Genomic DNA, 27,895 nt, shown 5'->3' on the forward strand with positions numbered 1-27,895 from the left:
AATGGCAGAATACAAATTCTGCCCCAGGTGGTAATTGGATATCAAAACTTGGGGGGCCTTCCTGCTGTACCTATGTAACTGCAACAAGTTCCTGTGTTGAGCACATGCTCTCTGTACTGGATTACACTCTATTATAGTTGAAAAAAAGAAATTTTACTCTACAGTGGCTAATAAAGTAAAATCCATTTACTTGATTATAATCAAAATATTTGGATAAATCTAGGATATTATACTTGAATATCCAAAAGCAAAATGTGACTGAATAAAAGAGCCAGAGGTAAGCAAATGAGCTGAGTTAGTTCAACAACACTGTTCTTATTATCTGGTTTGTGCTAATCTTTCATTTGACCTATGTTGTAGGAAGACTATAATGTTTTTTTCCTATGAGAACCCACAGCCTGATGCTACCCGTCTGTTTTGTCTTGTTCACAAATCTCTCTCATAGTGTCCTGAGATAATCTACAATGTTAGAAATTTATCTAATATGGTGCAATGAGGAGCTTGAGAGATCAGAATCAAATCTTAAAACACTTTCCAGTTTCCAAGTAAATAGAGAAACAATCATGACAATGAAAGCAAAAAAAATGAATGTTCCTTTTCTATTTCCAGGTATATCAGAGTCCGTTTCTGCCTTAAACAATTTGGGAGAAATAAAAAGATTAATAGGAACCTTGCAGACTGACAAGGATGAAAATATTCCTTGTTGTACAAGGCCAGAGAATTGTCAGAAAAGTGCCACTAAATGTGAATAGCTTAAAACAAACAAACCACTTATAAACAGGTATCAGTGGACTAAAGAGTTATAAAATGTTAGCTCCACTACCTCTAAGAGGACTTGAAATCTCCATTCTTTATGACCATGGGCTCAGTACTACTCGATTAGAGAAAATCTTTTCCTCAGGGTGTCAGCAGTTTTGATACAGTGCTCAATTATGTCACTGAGGACCTTAATCCTCCCCCATTTTAAGAAATAACCATCAAAAAAACATTAATGGATATTAATATCGGTTTTCCATTTCAGTGTTTAATCAATACACAATGCACAGTTCTGCAATCTCACACGTTGCAGTTTTGTCAAGCTCGTTATCTCAGCCAGATCACCCAAAACATGTATTCACCTTCACTTTACAGGCTGAAATGCATTCCCTGGGAGACCTCACTAAAGCTCTATTACTTCACACATTTCACCTTCAAGAACAGAAAATAAGCGGGTGTGTTAAATTCCTTGAATAACACTAGTCCTTGCGTTGATTGAAGCCCTTCAGCTTTTTCAATTAAACACCTGTAATCGGAAAAGAATATAACATTTCTCGAATGTCGCATGGAGATTCAAATCAGCGTATTTTCACAGTCCCAGGCAGCGGGAACTCTATGTTGTATTGTTATTTCTTTCACACTGTTACACCTATTTTTATCCTTGAATAGGTCTGTTCACCCGTTTTTATGAGGTGATGATAGCCTGGTATCTATTTTAGGAAACACAATATTATTGCAGGCAAAGTGTTATTTGTTTCGTATTAAAAAGAAAGCAACATATCATTGAAAACAAAGGAAGAAAGTGAAAATTCATCCGTTCTTTGGAATATGGAGCTGGCACTGACCCGGGGAAGGAACCCTCTTGAAAAGTTTTAAATGCTTATCTTACTTTTGAAAGGAACAAAGTCGTGAATCACCAGATGCTGTTATCAAAGCAAAACACAACATCAACATTCATTCATTCGAACAGAGAAACCAGTTTTGCATAACAAAGTGTCCTAATTACAGAACACACCCTCAACTAACCGGATTTCCACCTTTAAATCCCCGTCCTGTTCAAATTTCATTACACCCCAGATTCTACTCCCCAATCAATTTTAACAAATCACGATGCAAAGTTTTTATACGTTTTAAGGCTCAAATCTGGTCTATTACTACTGAAACTATCCTGACTTTTGAATTTAACAAACGAAAGCGACTTCGTTAAGATCCAATGACAAGGAGCATCAGCCTTCAGAGGGGCACGTAGGTGCTTTGTTCCACTGAAATACTTAAGAAGACGTAAAGTTACACTGGCTTTCACACGGAGCTGCTAAACCAGAAACGTCTCCTCAAAAGGCATTAGCTCAGACACCGTGGACGCGGAAGGGACACTGAGCACATTCAGCGATTTCGAAGGGACGCGGCTTGGCCGAGGGAGCCATCTCTGCCCCCGCGTTCGCTACCACGGGCCGAAGCTGTGTTACTTCCTCGGGTTTAATATCAATTTACCATGAGAAAAACCGTTCAAACCACACCGGGTTTTTCCCTGCTCTGCAGAGGACCTTCTAAAGTACAGGATTTCAGGCCGGCTGTGCTCATTTATGCCAAGGTATACTTTTAATCTAAAAGGTAAAAGGAAAGTTTCTCTCTCCCGAGGGCTCAGCGGCCCCACGCTGAGGAGTTTCTGGGGTCACTTTTGCCTCATTCGTCCTCCTTCCGACGGGAAACTCCGTTAACGGGTAGCACACTATCCCTGCTGCCCGCCCGGGAAGAAACGGGGTGCACCGGTTGTAAATTTCGGGAGGAAAATGTCCTTTTTGTACCGGGAAGAAACACAACCGGCGCGGCGGCGGGCGGCGGGGCGGGGCGCTCCGCACCAATCAGTGCGCGCGGCGCTGCTATAAAAGGGGGCGCGCGGCAGCTGCCGCTATTGTTCGTGCTGATCCTGTAGAGGTGCCATGTCTGAGACCGCTCCCGTTCCCGCGCCCGATGTGGCTGCCGCCGCTCCGGCTCCGGCCAAGCCTGCCGCTGCCAAGAAGCCGAAGAAGGCGGCGGGCGGCTCCAAGGCCCGCAAGCCCGCGGGCCCCAGCGTCACCGAGCTGATCACCAAGGCCGTGTCCGCCTCCAAGGAGCGCAAGGGGCTCTCCCTCGCCGCGCTCAAGAAGGCGCTGGCCGCCGGCGGCTACGATGTGGAGAAGAGCAACAGCCGCATCAAGCTGGGGCTCAAGAGCCTCGTCAACAAGGGCACCCTGGTGCAGACCAAGGGCACCGGCGCCTCCGGCTCTTTCCGCCTCAACAAGAAGCCTGGCGAAGTGAAGGAAAAAGCCCCCAAGAAGCGGGCAGCCGCGGCCAAGCCTAAGAAGCCGGCTGCCAAGAAGCCCGCCAGCGCCGCTAAGAAGCCCAAGAAGGCGGTGACAGCAAAAAAGAGCCCCAAGAAAGCCAAGAAGCCGGCAGCTGCCGCGGCCAAGAAAGCGGCCAAGAGCCCTAAGAAGGCGACTAAGGCTGCTAAGCCGAAAAAGGCGGCGGCAGCAGCGAAGAGCCCGGCCAAAGCGAAGGCGGTGAAGCCCAAAGCAGCCAAGCCCAAGGCGGCCAAGCCGAAAGCGGCTAAGGCGAAGAAGGCGACCCCAAAGAAAAAATAAATGTCGCTGAAAAAATCCCGTCTGTCTTGCAGATAAACCCAACGGCTCTTCTAAGAGCCACCCAAACTTTCCCAAGAAGAGCTGAAATGCCATTTCTTACGCTTTTCGTGTGTGTGCGCGCGCGTAACTTCCTTTACTCGGCACTGCTTTTTGCTTAATTATGGTCGATGTGGAAACAGCGCAAACTTCCGCGCTTTTTTCCAGGGGAGCGGGCAGCCGCACTGCGGTGGTTCCCGGCGGCACAACTCCTTAGCGTATACCCGCGGGTGTGGATGCAAATAGCTTCCCGGTTAGCCGCAAGAAATCGGTGAGCCCGAAGTCCTGCGGAAGTTCGGCAGCGGTCACGGCACCCCGGCTTTCGGGGGGCGAGGTGCTGCGGTCCCGTGGTGTCTCCGATCAGCCGGGGGGCGAGGAGACGCTCGGAGGCCCCCCCCGGCCCCGACCGGCCGGCTGGCTCCGAAAAGCCCGCGCCGCGCGCGGATTGGCCGCCACTCTGGGCTGTGGCGGTTCCCGGGTTAAACTGACGCTCCGGTTCTTTTCTTCACTCGGCGGAAGAAGCTGATGAACTTCCTGGGGACGTGCTCGCCTGCCTATGGGTTTTTTCACTCTCAGAGCAGGTCTGCCTCCTGCAAGCTCGTTTCCTTCCTTGGAAATCGCAAGGCGAGCGGGGCCCGGGAGGCGCGGGTGTCGGGGGTTGCCTTTTGAGCGTCCTTGGTGCTGCCCGCCGGTCCCCGACTTCGGCTCTCAGCCTCTTGCGCCTGGGAGCTGCCGGGCTCGGCTCTTAGCCGGGTGCCGAGGGCTCATTTTTGCAACGGAGAGGCTGGGGGGCAACGCTCGGCGGGGTAGGAACCCGACCCAGAGCCTCCCGCGTGTCTCCCTCGACCCTGCAGCCACCTCCTTGCCCCAATGACTCGACCGTACTCTCCTTCTGTCGCCTTTACTGCGCTGAAGCGATGCCCTTCGCTCTGCCTGCGGTAAGAAGCAGTCAGGGAGAAGTAACGGGGGGAGGGAGGCCCTTTCCTCACTTTAGTCGCAGTGCTGGTACCACCGCTTCCCCAGCGGACAGGAGAAAGGGAAATTTCGTGGAACCATCTGCTCAGCTGTCGGCAAAGACAGCTGATCTCAAGTCCGTAGCTGTTAACTTCGTATATCTGAATGGATTACCCAGGAACGGGGTCCCAGCAGTCTGGAGGACAAATGGTGGGACTGGATTTTGCCGGTATTAACGTTGTCACAAAGACTGTCGGTGTCCTAAATCTCTGTACTAAATGGGAAATAAATACAAAACAGAGTAGTTTTATTTTTATGTTTAATTAAATTGATCTTTAATTTGGTTTATTTATATAAATATTATTAAATTTATATTTAAACCACCTTCCTGAAACACTGCTTTTACTTTGTCTGCCTTGCCTCTTCTGGTGCGTCTGAGTTTTCAGTCCTTGCTTGGGTTTGACCTCTTCCTCTATAACATACAAACCTGCATACATATCCCACTTTTTTTTCCTGAAAGTATTGAGCTGTACCCCTTCATCCCGACAGCCTGAATTCCTGAGCCCATGGGCTGTGCCACTATTTAGGATAGAGATGCTCCTACCAAGGCTGCCATAAGTGGAGGGTGTTGGTAGTCACTCCCACTAATTCTCAGAGTTCCACCCAACAAGGTGCACTGACCCAAGGTGAGTGGGTCAACTGCAATTTTCCAGCCTGCTCCAAGTAGTTGGAGGGGAGTAGACCTTGACTGGGTGTGGTCAAGCAGCAGGTATGCTGCTGTAGCAAACCTGATATTCATGATTAATATTTTTACATCTGAGCCAGAAAAGGCAAAACCTAGTAGCATGGGCAGAACTGTATCACACATATCCCGTCTAATTGAATTGACCTCGGTGGGATAGCCCTGGGATAAGTCTAGGTAATGACAGCCATTCACTCTTGGCCTATGGCAACTTACCTTCCCTGCTCACTTGGGGGAGTCATCAGGGCGTTTCTTTCCCTTTTCTAAGAGGTAAGAGGGGAAAACTGAAATTAGTTATAACTTTTTAAAGGAAATTCAGTTACTTTTGGTATTGCAGTAGCTGAGATTTAGAAAACTAGTATGTTACTGAATGTAAGCGATGATGGAGATCACTGGCCTTATGTATGTTAATACCAATCTAATAATACTTTTACAGGCAAAGACTGCATAGCTGTGGCTTCAGCTAAATAGACTTAATAGTCCTTAGCAGGAGATAGCTGGCAAATAATGTAAGAGAATCTTCCATACTACAAAAGTGAAGTCTATGTGTAAGGAACACTGAATGGACTAGCTATATAGGCTTCAGTGGGTATGCTATTCAGTACAGGGACAAAATCAACATCAAATCAAAAAATCCTGTTAAACTTGTAAAGCTGAGCTGGACAGCATAACATGGGTAGCTACTGGATTTTTTTTTCCCAACTGGAAAGAGTGCCGTGTAAAAAAAGCAAGAATGGCCTGAGAAAAATGAGCTTTCAGGGACACATGTAATGTCATGTTTATGCCAATTGCACCACTGGCACATTGGTTAGTACCCCTAATTCATAATTTTTCATCCTTCTTCCCCCTCAGCTTCTGCACTGCTAGCCCTGTGGATGCCAGCTCTTCTCAGCTACAGGAGCAGATGTGCACCACTCCAGACTGATTCTCCTTCAGAAATAACTTATCTTCAATTTACAGAGTCACTGCCACAGTGTCCAATCACTATGTATCCCTCAGGGTCCCACACCATCTTCAACGGGCCATTCTCCATTACTTAAGCAGTTTTATATCCTGGTCATCAGAGAATTTGATACCTTAAGAAAAAATCAGGGTATACTATTCTGCTGTCATAGTTCACATTTCTAGCTAATCTGCTGAGCTTAGGTTTGACTGTGTGATTTATGATTGCAATGAAAAGGGAATACACCTCGCTTTGTTGTATGACATCCTCTTTGGCCATCTGGGCTTTAAATTCTTTCTCAAACCTGTTAAGATGCTTTGTGAAACTGGAGAAAGAAGGAAAAAAAGATAAGCTCTGCTCAGAATCTTCCAGGATGTGTCATGTGCTAAGATGGGCAGCTTGAAAAGGACTTTGGACATGTGCTCATAATGAAAAATCAAACTTCAAAACAACTGAGAGGGACTAATGGTTTTTTGTCTTCTGATAGTGTTGGTGAACAGGTCAGTTTCTGGACCTTGGGTACATTTGTTACAAGGAACATCTTCCTTGCCCATCATGCCCTTATCTCCATCTCTTGCTTAGCTAGGTGTCCTTTTCTGAGAACGAATGAGCAGGAACTTTCCCAGATATTTCCTACCACATTCAGGGGTTGCATTAATATCCCAAAATACAATTCTAACAAAGCATTTGTATTATATGACAGGCCATCTCCATGGCCATGCAGCTTCTATTTATTGAACTTTTTATATAGGCTATGTCATGTCCCTAGCCTGTTCCACATTTTCAAAGTGCTCAGACTAATGCATATTATGAGATGAGTAGCAGATTTCTTAAATTTTTATAATGACTTCACTGCATGGACATTTCCCCACACTACAGACTCTAAGGAATGTGAGTACCACTGCCTGGAACACAGGTAATATGAAAAGCAGAACTTTAGGATATCAGACACGAAACACATTGTCTTTTGTGAATACTTCTGACCTGGGAACTGGATTGGAATCAGACTGATCAGTGATTCTGTGCAACGATTTGACATGGAGAACTGAGCTGCTGGTGGTCAAAGACATGCCTGAACAGGAGGCAAAAAAAGGACAATGTTTAGTGAGCAGCCATACTTTGGCAGAAAATACACATATGCCCTTTATGATTTTTAATGCTAAGCTGCTCAAAAATTAGGAGGAAGGTCAACAACAACAACAAAAAAGTTTCAGAATTTCAAATTATTGCAAGGAAGGCCTGTTTTTATTTGTTTTCTCTTCCATAAGATCAACTTTCATTTTGCAGATTTTCTTACTTAGTAAATTGTGATAATAAAAATCTGTGATGTTCCAGCACTGGAAGTAGAAATGGAGAAAGAAAATAACAGCAAATGAATCCATGAGTTAGGTAAGGGTCTACATGTACAAAAACAGACTCTCAACAACTTGGCAATAATTCTGTTGAAGTAAAAGTACTTCCTTACACAATAATAAATCACTGATGAAGACTTTTGTGTTATAGGGTTGCAGTGTTAGTCACCACAAAGCCAGATTGCCCGTCAGATTACCACAAAACTAGCTATTTTCTGTACATGTATTTATCTCTTTGTTCTCTGTTAATGGGTTCTGTTACTCCTGTGCTTTTTGTGTATCTCTGTGTCTTTAACTGTAGTTCTCATGTGAAAGTAAGAGTTTATTCTGCATGGCCTCAGCCTGTCTTTGAAAACAAGGGGTCCAGAAAGTCTAGACTATATTCAAGAAGGAAGTCTTAAAGTGCAGGAGCAGGCTGTCCCCATGTGTCAAAATACTAGCCAGTGGGTAAGACCATCAGCCTGGGTGAACAAAGAGCTTTGGCTGGAACTCAGAGGAAAGCATTAGACGTTACCACCATTGAAAGAAAGAGCAGGCAACTCTCGAGGACTATAAGGGTGTCACGAGGTTATGCAGGGCAAGGATTAGAGGTGAAAGTCCAGCTAGAACTGAGGCTGGCAGCTGCTGTAAAAGATAACAAAAAGTGGTTTTGTAAGTACATTAGAAACAAAAGGTGGGCCAAGGATAATCTCCAACCTTTGTTGGATGCCGGGGGGAACATTGCCACAAAGGATGAGGAAAAATACTTAATGCTTTATTTGCCTCGGTCTTTAACAGTCAGACCAGCTCCCCTCTGGGTACTCAGCCCCCTGAGCTAGAAGTCAGGGACAAGGAGCAGCAGAATAATTCCCAGTGGTATCTGAGGAAAAAGTAAGTGACCTGCTGCTCCACTTAGACATGTGCAAGTCTATGGGATCAGATGGGATCTGCTTAAGGGTATTGGGGGAGCTGGTGGAGGAGTTTGTCAAGCCACCCTCAATCATTTACAGTCCTGTCTAACTGGGGAGGTCCCAGAAGACTGGAGGTTGGCCAACATGACGCTCATCTGCAAGAAGGGCAGCCAGGAGGATCTGGAAAACTACAGGCCTGTCAGCCTGGCCTCAGTACTGGGGAAGATTATGGAGCAGATCATCCTGAGCACCGTCATGCAGCATGTGCAGGACAACTGGGGGATTAGGCCCAGCCAGCCTGGGTTATGAAAGAAAGGTCCTGCTTGATGAACCTGATCTCAGTCTACAACAAGATGACCCACCTTGCAGATGAGGGAAAGAATGTGGATGTTGTTTAGCTGGACTTTAGTAAAGCTTTTGACACAGTCTCCCACAGCATTCTCCTGGAGAAACTGGCTGCTCATGGCTTAGATAGGTATATAGTCTATACTGGGTAAAAAGGTGGGTGGATGGCTAAGCCCAAAGAGTGGTAGTAAATGGAGTTACATCCAGCTGGTGGCCAGTCACAAGTCGTGTTCTCCAGGGCTCAGTATTGGGGCCAGCTCTGTTTAGTATCTTTAGCAGTGATCTGGATGAGGGGATTGAGCGCACCCTCAGTAAGTTTGCAGACAACACCAAGTTCGGGGGGCAGTGCTCGAGGGAAGGAAGGCTCTGCGGAGGCATCTGGAGAGGTTGAACAGATGGGCTATGGCCAATTGTATGACATTCAACAAGGAGAAGTGCTGGATCCTGCAACTGGATCACAACAACCTCACAAAACCCTACAGGGTTGGGGAAGAGCGTTTTGAAATCTGCCTGGTGGAAAAGCACCTGGGGGTTCATGGCTAGCTGAACATGAGCCAACAGTGTGCCCAGGTGGCCAAGAAGGTCAATAGCATCCTTGCTTGTATCAGAAATAGTGTGGCCAGTCCCCCTATACTCAGCACCGGTGAGGCCGCAACCTCGAATAGTGTGTTCAGTTTTGGGCCCCTCACTTCAACAGGGACGTAGAGGTGCTGGAGCATGTCCAGAGAAGGGCAACAAAGCTGGTGAAGGGTCTAGAGAACAAGTCTTATCAGCAGAGGCTGAGGGAACTGGGGTTGTTTAGTCTGGAGAAGAGGAGGCTCAGGGGGAATCTTACTGCTCTCTGCAACTACCTGAAAGGAGGCTGTAGGCAGATGGGGGTTGGTCCCTTCTCCCAGATAACAAGTGCTAGGACAAGAGAAAACAGCCTCAAGTTATGCCAGGGGAGGCTTAGATTGAATATGAGGAAAAAAATTTTCACAGAAAGGGTGGTCAGGCATTGGAACAAGCTGCCCAGGGAGGTGGTAGAATCACCATCCCTGGAGATATTTAAAAACATGTAGATGGGTGCTTAGGGACATGTTTCATGATGGACTTGGCAGTCCTGGGTTAATGGCTGGACTTGATCTTAAAGGTCTTTTCCAACCGAAATTATTCTATGGTTCTAAAAACAATAAAAAGATCTCTCTCAGAGGCTTACTTCTTAAGAACATCAAAGCTGGAGTTTTATTTCAAGTGAAACTATTCCAGTACTGTTATGAAAAAGCTTCTGCAAATGTTAAAAAGAATTGGGAGCTAGTCTTCCATAAAAGGCTGAATGTTTGATTAAGTCCAAAGATATTTGAAACAGGGATGTAGTGTTGTTGCACATCCTCACTAGTAGTGAGCACCCTAAACAAATAAAGCAGAGAAAAAGTTCTTCATGGTATCCTGGATTGAATAAATGGATAGATATAAATATGTACATTACAAGACTAAGTTTAGAGAATCTCAAAAGGAAGGAGCTACGTGGGGAGCCAGCTACAGTGTGTGGACAGAAAGGTGGGAACAGCCCATGTGTAATGCCCAAAAGTAAGAGTGTGATATGAGTATCATTAATACCAGACCTGTTCTCTGCCCCTCGTATGGCAGTACAGATTTGGGCCAGCTTGAGTTCAGGAACAGAACCACTTTTAACTTAGACACACTAGACTTCATAAGGTTACACAACAGAATTTTCATGCCACAAGTTTCTTTTTTACTCCCTTGATCACAATGCACCCATTCCAATGCTGAGCACTGGGGGATACCAGCTCTTCTCCAGAACACATTGTCAAAACATGTCACTAGTGTGACTCCTCCTAGGATCCCCATTCACTCTCCATACTCAGTTTTGGACAACATTTTCTGGATTTGGAATTGTGTTTTATTCTGATTTTTACTTTGCAGATATTTATTTTTTTTTTATCTCTTTGCACTTCCATTCCCATGTGACTTTTGTTCATCACTCCGGTAGGCCTCCTCCTGGGACATCAGTGAAACCCTGGTGCTTTTTCCCAAAGAGTGCAAGGTCTGCTTTTCAATGATTTCGGGGTTGCACTGCCAGGAGCTGTAGAAAAAGTGAAATGTAGGAAAATAATAATAGGATTATTATTCTCATCAAACATTGAAAACAATAGAAGTAAACAAAGCATATGTCAGGACCTGCACCAACCATAAAAAAGAAGGAGTTCCTGTTATTCTTTCAGCAACCAGTGTACGCTGGCACTAGTCAACCAAGGCTATATATACTGGGTCTGTATACTTCATATGCATACTCAGTTGTATGTAATGTAAACACATTACCTAGCAACAGCTAAAAACATCAGTGTGTTATCAACACTCTCCTTACACTAAAGCCAAAACACAGCACTGCACTAGTTACTAAGAAGAAATCAACTCTCCCAGCCAAATCTGGGACTTTGAACTAGTAAAAATGTACATTGCCATTGCCATCAGCACTGTGGTGTTTTGCATTTCTTTGCTGATTCTCTGTTTTCTCCACTGTAGCTGTTCTCATGACAGAATTTTATGCCCATTCCCTGGCTGCCTGCCTTTGGCCACTTGCTTCTTAACTCCTTAAATATTTTTCCCCTTCAATCAAAGAGAACACTTTATTATTACCAGCATCTCTTTCCTGTCAGGACCAGATCTGGTGAGTTTGTGCACTTCTGAGTCAAGAGGCTTCTTTCATGAAAAGCAGGTGTGTTTTAGACACATTTCCTCTTCTCTAGTGTCAAAGAAAAGCTGACAAAGTAGTCCATGTGACAACTATCCAAAAAATCCTAGTTGCCTGGACAGGAAAAGTAAGCTACACAAAGGCAGTAATTTTTTTTGTTGTTGTTTTCTTTGTTGTTTTTTTTTTTCTCAGAAAAGGAAGATTGAAGAAAACATGCCCCCCTCCCTCCCCCCTGACAAATATGATGGAGAACTAGTAACAGCTGACATGGAAAAGGCTGAGATACTCAACACTTTATTTTGCCTCAGATTTCACTAGCAATCACTCTTTCCAAATCTCTCAAATCATTGAACTTCAAGGCAGGGACTGGGGGAATGAAGTCCCTACCATCATTTGAGGGAGGGACCCCTGCATCCTCATCTCAAACCTCTCTGATCAGGTTTGAGACCATTTGAAAAACATGAACATACACAAGTCTATGGAGCCCGAGGAGATGCATCACAGAGTCCTGAGGGAATTGGCAGATGTAGCTGCTAAGCCACTCTTCAACATATTTTAAAAGTCATTGCAGTTAGGTGAAGTTCTCAGAGACTGGAGAAAAGTGAATATCACAGGCATTTTAAAAAAGGATAATAAAGAGGACTCTGGGGCCTACAGACCAGTCAGCCTCACCTCAGTGCTTGGTAAGGTCATGGAATGGATCCTCCTGGAAGCTATGTTGAAGCATATAGAAGGCAGGGAAGACATTAGAGACAGCAAACAAGGCTCACCAATGGCAAATCATGCCTGACTACAGCCTCCTGCAGTGGAGTGACTGCATCAGTGGATAGGGGAAAAGAAACTGGTGTCATCTACCTAGACTTCTGTAAGGCCTTTGGAATGGTCCCCCACAATGTTTTTACCTCTAAATTGGAGAAGTATAAATCTGATGCATGGATTGTTAAATGCATAGTGAATTGGCTCAAAGGCTGTATCCAGAGTTAGTTTATTTTTAACAGACAGAGCTAGCAGACCAGATGAAATTTGATGTATAATTTTGAATCATCTGGAACAGAAGAAGAGATGGCTCTAACCTACCTTCACTTTATTAGTTAATTTCGGTCATGAGCCAAAAATCAGTGCTGTGAACAAGTAGGTATCTACACATTTTAAAACAATCAAAATTGATTCTGACATTTTATTAAGGTGAGGATGGAGAAAAGGGCACAGACAGCAGAGGGCAGGGAAATATTATATGTAGTCTTCCTGGGAAGAAACAGCTCATTATGGAGCAGGGTTATAGTATGAAGCTCTAAATTAATTTTATCCCATTAAAAACGAAAACAAAAAAAAAAACAAAAAAAAAAAAACAAACACAAACAAACCCACCCACCCCCCCACACACACAAAAAAACCAACAACCAAACAGAAAACCCCCCAACCAACAAAACAACAAACCCCACCCCACCCCACCCCACCCCACCCCAAAACCAGAAACAAAACTTCAGCTTTCCAGAACTGGACAACTCATCAGGGACTGCCTGGGAAGGTGATCTGGTGAAGCCCAGGATTGTTTGGCAACCTCATGTAAGGTGTCTGCAAGTGGTAATAACTCCCAGAGGGGACCCATGAAACAGATCCCCAAGGACTGAACAGACCGGATAACTAGATTTTCATAGCAGAGTGGGTTCAGGGAGCTCTGCAACAGGTAATGCTAAAGTACCCTGATAGTAACATCTTGGGGGCTTGCCTGTGTACTCAGAGAGTAACGAAACCTGCAGCAAATGTTACACGAGGTACTTCTCCTTACCGGTGCAGGATACAGCTACCTTACTCTCAAAATCTCCCGGGAATAACAGAGGACCCGACTACAGAGTGCTCAGTTTCACAGTGGCCTGGTATCCCACTGCAGTCCAGTCATGGTCCCTGAACTTCCCTTCCTGGAAGGGGCAAACTGGCCTTAGGAGAGAGAGCACCATGAAGTTAGCCGTGGCATCCCCACTGTACAAAAGAATTATCTCCATGCCCCAACCTAGGATACTGTCTGGTCTGAGCCTTTAGGATGTCTTCTTCAGAGTCTTGGGTTGTATTTTTTGGGAGTTGGTTGGGGTTTTGGTTTGTTGTTTGTTGGTGATGGTTTGGCATTGTTTTTTTTTTTTTTTTTTGTTTGTTTGGTTGGTTTTTATTTTTATTACCCCATTTAGGTTTCCTTCGAGGTTTAACTGGAAAGACTGTGCATAAATAACATGGCAGGCTATATTATTTCCATCTGCCAGTGACAGGCCGCTGGAACAGTGATTTCTCTGCTAACAGGTGCAACATCTGTATCTTTGGCGTATGCTAAGATAGAGATTGATTACTAACTAATGTTATATTGTATCATTATGAAAGGATACATTATATAAAGCCGCTTAGCTTGGAAGGGAAAAAAATAACCAAACAACGTCCATGAGAGGGCAGCAAACGCTCAATACTGAAAAATTCGTTCTCTTTCCCTGAGTTTTTTTCAGGTCAAAAGCCAGCTAGGAATGATTTTTGTTAAACACTGTTTCTCCTTTTTAACCGTAAAACCTCAAAAGATTTTTGTCCCTAAAATAAAGCACAAACAGAGTTGAACACCTTCCTCTGAATGAAAAAACCATTCTTCTTTTTACATATTTTTTTTAATCACCATAAAAAGCCACGTTATTATCTATGCTACCACAAGAACAGAAAGTACTGTAAAAATAATCCACCAAAGGAACTGCTTTACTTTAAAAAAAAACAAAACAAAAACAAACAAAAAACCAAGAGTGGAGTATGAGCACCTAAAGGGGTAAACTCTCGATTAGCATACCTTTACTGCTAAACTCTCCTTCAGATAAAGTTCAGAAAGGGCAAGAAATGGACATGAGAAAGAAATTCAGGAGGGGTAGAATTTCTCAGAAACATGAATGGACAGATTTTGCTACAAGATGCTCCATTAAAAACAAACAAACAAACAAACAAAAAACCAACCATCAAACAAAAAAACCAAACCAAACCCAAAAAGAAACCCACCGCAAACATGAGGAGCAGCAGTTTAAAACACTGAAGCTACACGTGACAATCTATGCAACCAGCTCAAATTGCAGTTCATTAACACGTACCCATATTTTAAAACAAGAGTTACATAAAAAAATCAAAAAGTAATTTAAGTGATTCAGTAACTGTGATACCTTTTTATGATAGAGGTCTTAGTACTAAAAGATCACGATGTATGAAAGTTTTCTTAAAAGTTTATGAACCATTACACACACAGACCCAATGTCTTTACTATCCGAAAAAACCCCGAACGTACCCAAAAAAGGCATCAACACCGAACCACTTGTGCCGCGGGAACGGAAACTCACAGGAACCCGCCTTTCTGTGCTAGCGGGGCGCGCGATAGGGAAAGCGGGGAGATTCGGGGGAGCCAGCCCGAAGCCCCGCCCCTCCGTGCTGCAGTCCTCAACCAGGTCGGCTCCCTGCGCATAAAAGCCGCCGCTCCGCCCCGGTCTCGCTACACTCTCTCCCCGCGACTCGGCAGCAGCATGTCTGGCAGAGGCAAGGGCGGGAAGGGGCTCGGCAAAGGGGGCGCCAAGCGCCACCGCAAGGTGCTGCGCGACAACATCCAGGGCATCACCAAGCCGGCCATCCGGCGCCTGGCGCGGCGCGGCGGCGTGAAGCGCATCTCGGGGCTCATCTACGAGGAGACGCGCGGCGTGCTGAAGGTCTTCCTGGAGAACGTGATCCGCGACGCCGTCACCTACACCGAGCACGCCAAGCGCAAGACGGTCACGGCCATGGACGTGGTGTACGCTCTCAAGCGCCAGGGGCGCACCCTCTACGGCTTCGGCGGCTAAAAGACCTTTCATTTCCCGGACCATCTCGAGAACCCAAAGGCTCTTTTCAGAGCCACCCACTTAAACTGGAAAAGAGCTGTGTTGCGTCAAAGCTGGTAAAAGAACGTGAACGGTTTTAATACTTTTTTTCCCTATATGCTATCTTATGTATTTAAATTTAAAAATTGTAGTTAAGCACAGGCTAACTAAATGTATGATGCTGTTAAGATTACATAATTGTTATCATGTTTGATATATCGGGGAATATAAAAGCTTGATTTTCAGTATCGGTAACAGCATTGGAATCTAGCAAGCCTATATATTTTAACTTGCTGCCCAGTAAAGACAAGCATTTAGTAATAACACACTCTTAAACTGGTGGTTCTGATACTTGGTAGACTCGCCTGGCTCAGGCAGCTACGCATCGCCCTGCGGACATTTCTCATAGCCTGTGTTTTTCAGTCATTACGTAAGCAGCAGAAGTAGGCGGTATTTTTATTTTAAATTTTGTTAATACCCGTAAGGATGTTCGGCACGTGGAAACGTACGGCCGCGGGGTGGGAAGTGTCACAGCTAGCCGGCCCCTGAGCCCTTTCTCATACGCTTTTAAATATCGGAACGTTCTCATCTGTCCTCCAAAAGTTGGTGGGTTTTTTAGGGAGTCGTCCGTTATTCTTTGTGCGTCCGGTGTGGTAAAACTTAGGAACCTGCTGCTTTCAATTTAGGGCTCCGGGAGTCAAAGCCGTTCTTTATCTCCAGTGTAAGCACGATTTTTTCCTTCGCCGAAAAACCCTTCTGTACTCGGGCTCTTAAGAACAACTCTCCCGGCTAAGAAAACAGCGGAAATATGCAGTGGGGATGATGAGAAGCTTGTGAACGATGAAGTCTGAATTTCTTTCCGTATGAACTATTTCCAGACTGTTGCTTGCTGAACAACAAAGTCGTTGAAAAAGCTATCACTTGAATTACGGCACTTTCCATGCGGAATTCGTCTTAACCTAAAAGCACTCCCATACAGGCTACGGTATTACTTTCTACTCTTTACAGATTAAAGTTACTCTATGTAAAACAAAGACAAACACACACACCCCCCTCCAACGAACAACACCCCGCGCGTGTGCACACACATACACCCCAACAAACAAAAACAAGAAAGCCCTGTTATAAGTACTTCTAATGAGAAAAGCTCTATGATACTTACTACTTTCAAAGATCAATCTCAGCTGATTAGAAGGGAAAAATAAAACAATCTTCAGGTTCAGATCAACATACGTTACATGTACCTGTTTCCCTTTTAAACAATGTCGCTAAAGGTTTTCATTTTTGCTATAAATTTTAATAACTGCTATAAGAAATATGCAACACAAGGGTAACAGCGGTGAGGGCAAGGCGGGGGGAGGGTGGGCGGCTGGTAATTAGGCGCGCTTTCGAGGCGGGATTTTCAAATTTAAAAGTATCCAATGAGTAAGGCGCATCGCTCTCAGCCAATCGGGGACGAGAACATGATATAAAAAGGGCTATGGTATCAGCGTGTAATCAATCCACAGCAGTGGTTTTTGGAGTCGGCTCGTTTCTCTCGTACAGATGGCGCGCACAAAGCAGACGGCGCGTAAGTCGACGGGCGGGAAGGCGCCCCGCAAGCAGCTGGCCACCAAGGCGGCCCGCAAGAGCGCGCCGGCCACGGGCGGCGTGAAGAAGCCGCACCGCTACCGGCCCGGCACGGTGGCGCTGCGCGAGATCCGGCGCTACCAGAAGTCGACGGAGCTGCTGATCCGCAAGCTGCCCTTCCAGCGGCTGGTGCGCGAGATCGCGCAGGACTTCAAGACCGACCTGCGCTTCCAGAGCTCGGCCGTGATGGCGCTGCAGGAGGCGAGCGAGGCCTACCTGGTGGGGCTCTTCGAGGACACCAACCTGTGCGCCATCCACGCCAAGCGCGTCACCATCATGCCCAAGGACATCCAGCTGGCACGCCGCATACGCGGAGAGCGGGCCTGAGCCTTCTGCCCCAGGGTCCCTTCTCTGTGAACCGGAACTTTTATCTCTGCACCCTTAAAGGCTCTTTTAAGAGCCACCACGTTGCACAGGAGAGCTGTGACACGGCCTTTTCTATTTATGTAAAGGACTGAATGATTTTAAAGCTCTTTTCAGGTAATGTAAGCTTTTCTTTTGTAAGTATTACTACTTTACAACTTTTCCCCTCTGTTGCTCTCTGCTCAGCTAATTTCTCTGCACTTGTTAGGAGAACTTTGCACTAAGATGTCACAACTCCAGAGAAAATGGGCTACTTATCCTTCCTAACCAGGCACCTTGCACTCCTTGATTTTTTTTTGAGCAGTGTTATGATCTGTTTTGGTGAGCGGCTTTGAAATATCTAGTTAGCTTTACAGAATAAGTAACTGAGATTAATAAATCAGAAATGTTAGTGTATATATAAGGTAAATAAAAAATACTCTTGGTAACCATTGCGAGAGCTTTAAACTCTAAAGCGGAGTAAGACAGATTGTAGCTGTAATTTTTCCCTGCTCCCCTCCCCAGACTTGATAATGCCAGTAAAATAATTTATTTTCTATAGTTTTATTGGAGCAGTGCAGTTTTCACTTCTTGGGAATGTGGAAGGCATAACATAGGTTGGTATTGCAAGGTAAGCTTCAAGTTTCAAACAGCTTTTTATTAAAATTTGTTGTAGGTGTACTCTCATTGGTTTTACCATGATGTACTTCAAAAATTGTAACACTGTACTAGAGATCTCAGCTGTACCTCTCAACGTATTATGTGGAGAAAACAAAAGTCCTTAAGATGATAAGCCTGATGCAAGGGATAAACATGGGGAATTCAATAAACTGGTCTGTCATTTATATTATTAACTTTCTTTGCTTGATTTATGACTTTGAGGAAAGGCTGTGGTAGAGGACAAAGGAGATGAACCCGGTGAGCCCTGCCAGAAGTTTCATAGGGTGTGTTTCAGAAACATCACACAGGAGGTAAAACATTACAGATAAAAGAAATACTCATAGTATAATGATGTAGGTATGAATTTACATATGCGCATATATGTGTGTATATTTCGTATATATACACGTACGTATATATGCTTTTCTGTCACTCACAAATTTTAATTCTTCTCAGTATCCACCCACCTCTGTCTCTTTCCAAGTCCCTTCTACCCATGCACCACCCAGCCATATCCATCCAGCAGACACATATTCCATCTCAGCTGATCGCTCCATTTTTTGCAGTTCCAACAATACAATATAAGAGATCAAGTGAAGGGAACTACTTCACAGTTAGACTAGATAATTGTTGTTCTCCTCCCTTACAGCTGAAAGTTGGTTCTATTAATCTTTTTGTACATCACCAGTTGCAAAGCAAGGGGTAGCAATTTTATAAAGTTGAAAGTGGAAGTACTCCTGATGGAATAGCACAGGGACTATGTCTATAAAGGCATATTGAAGTTATTTATACGATTAGATTGTTAAAATGAACGACATGTCTGGCTACACTTCCAGATTTCTGTGGGCTCTGTCCTGATTCTAGTTGTTGGTCCACATTGGCCTTGTATAATTAATTGAAGGGATTTTGTATCTAGGCTCCACTTCCAGGCCAGCAAGTGTTAAAATGGTTAAAACCTCAGACTTGTTACAATTGTAAATAAATAGAGTGAGGTCACTAGCTTACTGAAACAGAAACTGATGCCTACTTTTAGTGCACACCCAGGCTCTGGAAGAAGCCCTCACTGTTACTAAACAGTGGAATTCACTCTCAAAAGTGGATGAAGAAATTATTCATCATGACACGTAAGTAGTTAATATCTTGTCTGAGTTCCCAGGTCTTGTATCAGTGTTATCTAGTAAAATTGCTAAAAATAACTGGGTAGGATCTTACAGCATTAACAAGGTGGTACTTGTTAGAAATACGATGGAGGTCTTTCCACCGCTCCCCCTGCTAACATTAGATATGCTCTAGGACAACTGAAGAAGTTGAAGCAAGGACTGAGATTATGCTTTTGTCGTCTGGCTTCTTTTAGAAGAACACAGAACTCTTATGGGCTATTGGAAGGTTTCCTTTACTCCCCAGGCTGTAAGTGAAAAATCTCTCTCACATCAAGGTTCCTCACAAGAACTGGAGAAATCTTAGTTATGCTATAGCATAAAACTTCAGTTACAAAACATGCTAATATTTTCTTTCTGTATAATTTGGGATTCTTTTATTTTGATTCACTTCAAACCCAGAAAAGATTTTAATTTACATACAATTAGAGGTGAAGTCTGTCTTGAAAAACACACATTCATTGTGTTTGAAAGATAAAAACACAGACTAACTCACTCCTGTGTTCATTACAAACTGCACAGTTGTTCCATTCATCACTTGGTAACAGTGCAGATCTCTACTTCCATTGAAACCTAGTTTCAAAATAAGGCCATGAAGATCAACAAACTCATAAAGGGGCTTTATATGGAGGGGGAAAAAAAGGTGTGGGGAAAGACACGCCCCCAAAAAACTTTGTGTAGACTTCTTCAGTCAAGATTGACGAAGTCTTTCCACTTTCTTTCCTCAGGCATCCAGGTGCTGTCTGGTAGATTGTGTCTATAATGGAGCAAGCATCTCTAAGAGAAAACAAATGGTGCTCAGAAGCCTCTACTGACACTGCCATCTTCTAATAGGACCCTTCAGTGCTACCCAGCACTCAAGACTGTTACACCGTGGGTACCAATGGTGCATTTTACAGATGGGGGAAAGATAGGAAGATGTTTCCCAAAACAGTGGGAGAAACTACTCCCTGTTATGAATCTGAGGCCTAATTTTTAACTTCCTATTTTAATGTTCAGGTTATTGTTAGACTGGTCATTCCTATATGCATGTTGCAGCAACAATTCAAGCAAAGGTGGTTGGAAGGAGCCTTATGAGGAACGCTGAAAGCTGCATACGCACACATATACATACACAATCATGCCAGTAACTTCTGAAGAATCCTAGAAATCTGACAACTCAGCGTATTTTCTGACTGTATAAAATCATGTGATTACTACCTGGGGGAGTGCAAATTCAAAACAAATACATGTACAATCATTGGAAAAAAACCACAATTTTCCACCTTAAATTTTTAATGAAACTCTTATTAAAAATAACCAGGTCCAACCACCTCCCCACCTGCTCCAAAAGAAAAACAAACAAAACAAAAAACCAAAAAAAACCCCAACAACCCCAAAAAACCAAACACCAACACCAATCTTCTAAAAAAAACCCTCAGGAAGTAGATGACAGTTTTTACCCCCACTCCACTTCCTTTTATATTATCAATAGAAAAAAAAATCCAGAAAAACTTGATAGTTATTCCTGTGTACAATACTTTTCAGTCAGTTTTGTAGTCTTTTTAGGCATGTTTCTGCACTGTAAGAAATAAGACTCATGTGACCTGCTTCTTTGGTATGGTCATACATGATTGAGACTGGTCTCAAAACTGACTCTTTGAGACAGATATTCTTGCTCCCAGGGTTAACAATTGTTGGAGCAAGGTGGTAGCCCCCAGTAAAACCTAATGCCTTAGGTTCAACACAAACAGAATTTCAATGAGCTATGGGAAGTTTCCACTTTTGCCCAGATCCAGTGAGCTAGGTGAGGTTAGAGGCAGTTCCTGAGCCCAGGCCCATGTCAGACAGAGAAGTGTGTGCCATCTCCTTTCTACATCAAGGCCAGTTTGAGTCCAGTGTGCTCATAATGGAAAAAAAAAAATCCTTTCAGCCTGATATTCCCTGCTGACCAAGCTTAAACTAATACATTGACTTCACAGCCCTCCCTGTGTCCAGTTTTGTCTCTCTCCTACACATACTGCTCAAAAAGTGCCTGTTACTATCCTTTGGTATTTGCAATCCAGGGAATCGCAGAGCAGGAAATTTAGAGCCTTATGGGGTTTCTTAAAGATGAATATTTACATGGAGAAAACATAGTAAAACATGGGATAATACACCAAAACCACCACGACACAAAGAGGAACTGGGGACATAAAATCAGTGCTACACTCAAAAAAAATATTATTTCTAAATTAAAACCAGTGCTACAGCTCTTTTGTGTGCATGGAGTGGCTCTTAAAAGAGCCTTTGGGTTTGTGTGGGCTGTCTCGTCTGCTACAACTGTGGAGGGGTTATGGCAGAAGCCCCTTCAGGCCCGCTCTCCGCGTATGCGGCGTGCCAGCTGGATGTCCTTGGGCATGATGGTGACGCGCTTGGCGTGGATGGCGCACAGGTTGGTGTCCTCGAAGAGCCCCACCAGGTAGGCCTCGCTCGCCTCCTGCAGCGCCATCACGGCCGAGCTCTGGAAGCGCAGGTCGGTCTTGAAGTCCTGCGCGATCTCGCGCACCAGCCGCTGGAAGGGCAGCTTGCGGATCAGCAGCTCCGTCGACTTCTGGTAGCGCCGGATCTCGCGCAGCGCCACCGTGCCGGGCCGGTAGCGGTGCGGCTTCTTCACGCCGCCCGTGGCCGGCGCGCTCTTGCGGGCCGCCTTGGTGGCCAGCTGCTTGCGGGGCGCCTTCCCGCCCGTCGACTTACGCGCCGTCTGCTTCGTGCGCGCCATTACGCAGCAGCTACCAAACCCTTCCCGGAGAAGCGAGAAGCGGCTGTAGCCCGTCTCGCAGCACCAGGATATATATAGAGCCGCCTCGTCGCTGATTGGACGTCAAGAAGCGCGATCTCATTGGCTGCCGCGGAAATCCCAGCCTAGGCCGGAGGAAACTGAGCTCGGCGCTACCTCCTCCCCCCCCCACTTCCCCCCACCCCACTGCGCCCCCGCGCCCAGTCACAGCTCCCGCCGTGCGAGTCCGAGTCCTGGGGCAGCGGGTATTGCAGACGCAGCGCTCGCATCTCTTCCGCTTCTCTGGCTTTCCCTGTTCTCCAGGCTCCTGACATTTTAAGAGCCGTGTGGAGGCTCCAGTTCAGGGGTTGTTCCTAAAAGCGCAAATTATTTTCCTTTTTTTTTTTTTTTTTTCTTTTCCCGTTTGGTTGTTATTTTGTGCGGGGTTTTTTTGGTGGCCTGACTACAAAGAATTAAAATGTGTCTTCATTGCCGTATAGAACTCCGTTGTACCATGACAGGCACATTATCCTGAAAACCGCAAGGGAAAGGTAGTCTGATACTTCAAAAACCAGACAGGCGCTTAAGAATTCCTGTAATGCAGGGTTGTAGTTCTAAACAAGTATGTAGCAAACGAGATGCATAATTTGAACTATTTTTCTCATTTTGTTTTCTTTTTTCTAGGAAATTCTACATGAAGTCAAGTCAGTTTGCAACTTTGAGAATACTTGGATAATGAACTTGTGACGTTAAAAGATTAAAAAGGAGTACAAAATTACTGTCTTACCTAATTTACTCCTACTCATTTAGTCTGCAAAAAAAAAAACAGAAGCAACCACGAAAATTTATTGATCACTTGTCTGCAAGTGGTCAATTACTAGCGACAGCTTTATATAAACCTGAAAAACTGTTTTTGTAGTTTTTATAGCCTCCGGTGATGAAGGAAATGAAACACCAATGCTTCAGAAGCCACAGCCAGAGCAGCCTCTGGGTGCAAGAATGACAAAAACTTTTGCACAAGGCGTCTTTTGACACGTTTTCTTGAAATGTGTTCCCAGGGTCATAATCTGCTCATGGTTCTGCCCCTTCCCCAAAATATACACTCTAGAAAACTACATTTGATTTATTCCTGAAACAGCTTTTAGAAAAAACCTCCAAGAAATCACTTGCAAGGAATTGAAGACAGTATAGTAAACAAAATTTATTTAGAAGTAGCAGAAATACATTAATCTCACAGCAACTTCAGTATTTTTCCTTAGTCATAAATTGGTTTCCCCTTCTTACACGCAGTGGATTATCTACTCTTAGTTAAATGACAATTCTGGATTACAAGACATTAAATGGTCAAGATAGTTACACTTATATCGCTGAAAACTAAATAAAAGGCAAAGATAACACTGGTCCATTTACAAAGAGCATTAGAATTAATTTTTGCGGGGTACAACATTCGCAGGGGAAACTAAAAATTACACAAAAAAACCCCATCTTTTTACAAAGCAAGGACAGCTTTACCATTAAAATTAAAACGTTAAGACCGCACTTATCGAAGTATAAAGCTTTTCAGCAGTACACCACAGCCATCAGTCTTAATGCATTTTGGAAGTCGGATAGTAGATGCTTCTGGTGTCCTTTCAAAGGAAACAATGCCACAGCTCTTCCAAGGAGTAAATGGGTGGCTCTGAAAAGAGCCTTTGGGTTCTCGAGACGGTCCGGGAAATGAAAGGTCTTTTAGCCGCCGAAGCCGTAGAGGGTGCGCCCCTGGCGCTTGAGAGCGTACACCACGTCCATGGCCGTGACCGTCTTGCGCTTGGCGTGCTCGGTGTAGGTGACGGCGTCGCGGATCACGTTCTCCAGGAAGACCTTCAGCACGCCGCGCGTCTCCTCGTAGATGAGCCCCGAGATGCGCTTCACGCCGCCGCGCCGCGCCAGGCGCCGGATGGCCGGCTTGGTGATGCCCTGGATGTTGTCGCGCAGCACCTTGCGGTGGCGCTTGGCGCCCCCTTTGCCGAGCCCCTTCCCGCCCTTGCCTCTGCCAGACATGCTGCTGCCGAGTCGCGGGGAGAGAGTGTAGCGAGACCGGGGCGGAGCGGCGGCTTTTATGCGCAGGGAGCCGACCTGGTTGAGGACTGCAGCACGGAGGGGCGGGGTTCCCAACCGTTTTTTCTGCCTCTGTCAGATATCACGGTGGATTGACGTTACCTGTTTTACAGTGCTATGAAGTCTACAAGTCAATAAAAAAATTACATTGCCCCCCAAAAAAATCCCAACGACGTACATGTTCGGAAGAATTGGAAAGCCCGCACCCACCCCGGCGCCTTGGACTTGTATAAATCCATTTCTGATCCACATTTGTGTGTATTTTATTTTCTTGCAATAACTGGATTTGTTTGAATTACTTTAAATTCTCATTGTGTTCTTGCTGTTGTTCATTAACCGTTTTATTTGTATTCAGAATTCTATAACATTTTCTTCAGTAATTCTTAATGTTTTGAAATCTTACTGGATTTTGGGATGAATTTGCTGTGAGATTTTCTAATATATAGGGTTTGTATTGTGCTTTTCACTTCCCATTTCTTAAATACGAAATGTGATACTCTCTTCCAACTTTTACATAAATAATTTTGAGTCTGTAAGCACACATTAACCAGAAGGCAGAATAGAATATATTTTATATTATTACCTTTATATTAGATTTAGACTTTTAAAAATTTTTCTCATTTGGAGTTACTGTTCTGGGAAATTTTTGCTTAGTTTTTACAAAATGTTCTTTAGTATATCTATAGATTTGAATTTCTACTATCTTCATTAGTAAACAAAACCACCTTTTGTACTGCAGATTAAGCTTTTTAATCCTTAGCTGCTGTTTCATAGGTCTAAATCTATACTGGAAACAGACGAGATTTTGAAATAATATTTATGAACATAAGGAGCAATCCTTGTCTAAGGATATCATAAATGTCAGTATAAGAAAATCTTGAGCTGTAATAACTACTAGACCAACATCTAATGACTGTTTCCATTTTTAATGGAAAAAATAGAAAGGGTTATAATTTTATTTTCTTCTGTCCTTTTATGTAGGAAATGCAGGCATAATTTCTATGTTCTTTTTAAAAATTGTGCCATATTAGAACGTATAATAAGTAGTTTATATTTATTATGCTACTAAACTGGGAAGGAGTAGCTTCTCTTGGTCTATTTAATAATGATGGTATTACTCTCCATTATAAAACCAAAGGAATGTTTTGCTGTCTATGGTCATATTAGAAACTTAAAAGAGGAGTTCATTATCCTGACACCTCAAATATTGTTTCTAATACCGTCCCTAGATGTTTTCATGGTCAATATCAAATTTATGTCTCTTTGAGTGTCGAGGGCTTTTTTGAAAAGACAACAAATATGATTTAGATTAAATTTTTCTTCTCCCTAGTTAATCTGCATCATTTCAGAAAAAGAGTATGTGAAGAAACATGGGAATGTTGTATTCTTTTCTCCTCTTCTATTATGATGCAACCCTCACCGAACTCTTCTAATCAATCACTATAATTCACCTAGCAGAGGCATTCACAGCTTTTACCTAGGCTGTAGCAACTGTGCTTCCCATTGCAGAGGTACAGAGGAATGCATATACAATTCAGAGTCTCCTTAGATTTGGTGTAGTCATAAGTATACCTCCTTTCTTTACCTGGGAAGAGTGAACAAGTGAACCGAGTATGATACTAGGACTTAAAAAATGTATTATGTTTGCTATAGTTCTTGCTTATACAGAACTGTCAGGTCACAAAACAGTAAACAAATCCAACCCTTCTGTCCTGTAAGTAGCCTAAAGAAGGATTCCAGAATAGTTTGGGGTGTTTTTTAACTATTATTCTCTTTTCTTTGCTCACTAGTGGCAGAACACCAAATTTGAATACCCCTCCCTTTCTGCTCCTCAACCCTACACATACTTACTAGGGGCAGTGCTCAAGCAAGAGCACTTAAGTTTTTTTCCATTTCACACATATATAGACTAAGAACACATCCACAACAAGATGGAATCGAGACAGATTTAATTCTGCAAGACAGAGGCAAATGACTAAGCCTCTGGTGTACCAAGAACACTTGCTGTCTATCTCCATGATTTTTACACTCCACTTTTGTTTAAAAGTTTTCAGCTGCCTTGCTTATATTCTGGTTTTGCATCCTTGAGGTAGTTGTGTGATGTTTTTTCATAGGTTTCAATTCTAGCACAATAAAATAGGACTCCCGTAGGTTACTGTGTCTGTGTCAATAACCTCAGGGTGAGTATTTAGAATATGCAGTTATTAGTCTAATCCTGACTTTAAAGACATCATTCATGAAATGTTAATAGAATTTCAGGCTACAAGTTTTAGATTAATATTAGCCAAAATTTTTACTGTCAGACATTATACTGTAAGAATATATATGAATAAACTTCTGGAAAGGTATTCTGAATTTTGAGGGGTATTGGACAGGTTTTCATATTCCTCCTGCTTTTCACTCACGGGCAGCTGGTGCTTCATTCCCTGTTGAAAATATTGTCTCTCACTTTCAAAGGCAAAATGGAATTGTTATCTGTCCTTTGTGATTGTGACAGGTTGTACAGACCCCTCCCTGCTTTGCACTGTTATCGTGCTCTTGGGATCTGCCATGCTGAAAACATAATAGATCTCATCTGGACTATCGAGAGGAAAGAAACAAATCGTTGCCCTGTACCAAAAACTTGGGTACGTTTAACACACCAGCACACCCCCACAGTAAAGGATCACTCAGAGAAGGGCAAAAAGACAATGAGCTTGAGGAATAATGAACTGTGAAGAAAGCTGCACTTCACACCAGGAGACTGGATAGTTACTGGATAGAACCATCGGGTTCCCTCAGACAGCTCACAAATAATGTATTCCTGAGCAAGCCAGACCAGCATGAGAGGTGGGGAGAGGTGGCAGGGTATATGTGTCTCAGCCTGACATAAAGTATTAAACAACAAATAAAGTTTGAAGAGAGCAATGGGCTTGAGATGGTTTCAACCAGCACACTCCTTCCCAGAGACTGGGAAGGCCCCAGCATTGTGACAATGAGCATATGGACACCATTAATGAGAATCATGTTTGCACTGTAATTCAACTGTGTATTGCAAATGATATATTATGCTTGTGATGTGATTTCACTACCTTGCTGTATCACTTCACGAAATAAAAAACCTTGTAATGTGAAGTATGCTCAATAAGGAAATTTGGTATTAAACATTGAACTCTCAAGTAATATTAAAAAGAACCTTGCTGGAGATTGTTCAAATCTGAGAGCACAGAGATGTGGTCAGCTGGCACTTGTCTCTCCATGTGCATAAGACTGTAAACTGCGCAAGATCTGACTTCTTTGGCACACTTCAAGCTTCTAAATCTATCCCAGTGGTCCTCATTCTCTGTATCCCTGTACCCACATACTCGACCTTCAGTTCAGCATGTAAGCCGTGCTACAGGGCTGTGCTTACTGAGATCAAGCAGCCCCCATGATTTTGGTTTAAAAGTTTTTAAGCACAGAAAGCTTTTATCTTGAGACCAAGGTCCAAGTCACTATTTGAATCTGTGGATTTGCTGTAGCTGCAGAAGTGGTTTATGCTGCTTAAGTAAAAACAGCAAACAATATTACCTGATGTTTAAATGTTACAGGTATCAGCTTCCCAGTGTGTTGATCATGTCTATCTGTTTGATAGATGCTATAAAAGATCTGGTGGGACTGTGGTTGTGAATTGAGATTAAAGATTGGCACTTTGATAACTAATTTCACCTCTCCTCTCCCCCTTCCCTGCCCACTGAGACAGTCAGAGCAGAGAGTCCTATTCTCACCTTTTTGTTTAAGGGTCCTCTTGGTCGAAGATAGAAAGGGCTGGCCTGCAGCCCTGACATGGACAATTTCCAACCTTTTTCTTGCTACCAAGTTCAGAAACTACACAGGGACTGATAAATCAAGATGAGACCTCTGTTGTAGCCCAGGAGCCTGGACTGACCTTTGAGGATGCAGTTTGCTATGCACAGCATGGCTTCTTACAGATCAGATGATCCACAGAGAAGCAAAATCTTCCAGAAGTTGTCTCGCTTCCCTTGTGCCATGCCAGCTACTGGCAAGGGCAAGTGCATGTTGTTTCAATCACTGCTGTGTTACACTGTAAACCAGCAGGA

The 27,895-nt window shown here is 43.8% G+C and overlaps 4 protein-coding genes across 4 annotated transcripts; 2 read left to right on the forward strand and 2 right to left on the reverse strand.

Moving 5' to 3' along the window:
- Positions 1–2,686: 2,686 nt before the first annotated feature.
- Positions 2,687–3,443, forward strand: LOC121088806 (histone H1.10-like). Its single transcript, XM_040595389.1, has one exon. The coding sequence runs from the start codon at positions 2,697–2,699 to the stop codon at positions 3,375–3,377; it is 681 nt and encodes a 226-aa protein (XP_040451323.1). The 5' UTR covers positions 2,687–2,696; the 3' UTR covers positions 3,378–3,443.
- Positions 3,444–16,638: 13,195 nt separating this feature from the next.
- LOC121088816 (histone H3) lies at positions 16,639–18,010 on the forward strand. The gene has a single exon (XM_040595401.1). The coding sequence runs from the start codon at positions 16,740–16,742 to the stop codon at positions 17,148–17,150; it is 411 nt and encodes a 136-aa protein (XP_040451335.1). The 5' UTR covers positions 16,639–16,739; the 3' UTR covers positions 17,151–18,010.
- A 3,219-nt stretch (positions 18,011–21,229) lies between these two features.
- Positions 21,230–21,747, reverse strand: LOC121088817 (histone H3). The gene has a single exon (XM_040595402.1). It carries the CDS (start codon positions 21,720–21,722, stop codon positions 21,312–21,314), a length of 411 nt encoding a protein of 136 aa, XP_040451336.1. The 5' UTR covers positions 21,723–21,747; the 3' UTR covers positions 21,230–21,311.
- Positions 21,748–22,903: 1,156 nt separating this feature from the next.
- LOC121088834 (histone H4) lies at positions 22,904–23,800 on the reverse strand. The gene has a single exon (XM_040595421.1). The coding sequence runs from the start codon at positions 23,757–23,759 to the stop codon at positions 23,448–23,450; it is 312 nt and encodes a 103-aa protein (XP_040451355.1). The 5' UTR covers positions 23,760–23,800; the 3' UTR covers positions 22,904–23,447.
- Positions 23,801–27,895: the final 4,095 nt, after the last annotated feature.

The sequence above is a fragment of the Falco naumanni genome, chromosome 5 (genome assembly GCF_017639655.2).
Source record: "Falco naumanni isolate bFalNau1 chromosome 5, bFalNau1.pat, whole genome shotgun sequence".
Lineage (NCBI taxonomy): Eukaryota > Metazoa > Chordata > Aves > Falconiformes > Falconidae > Falco > Falco naumanni.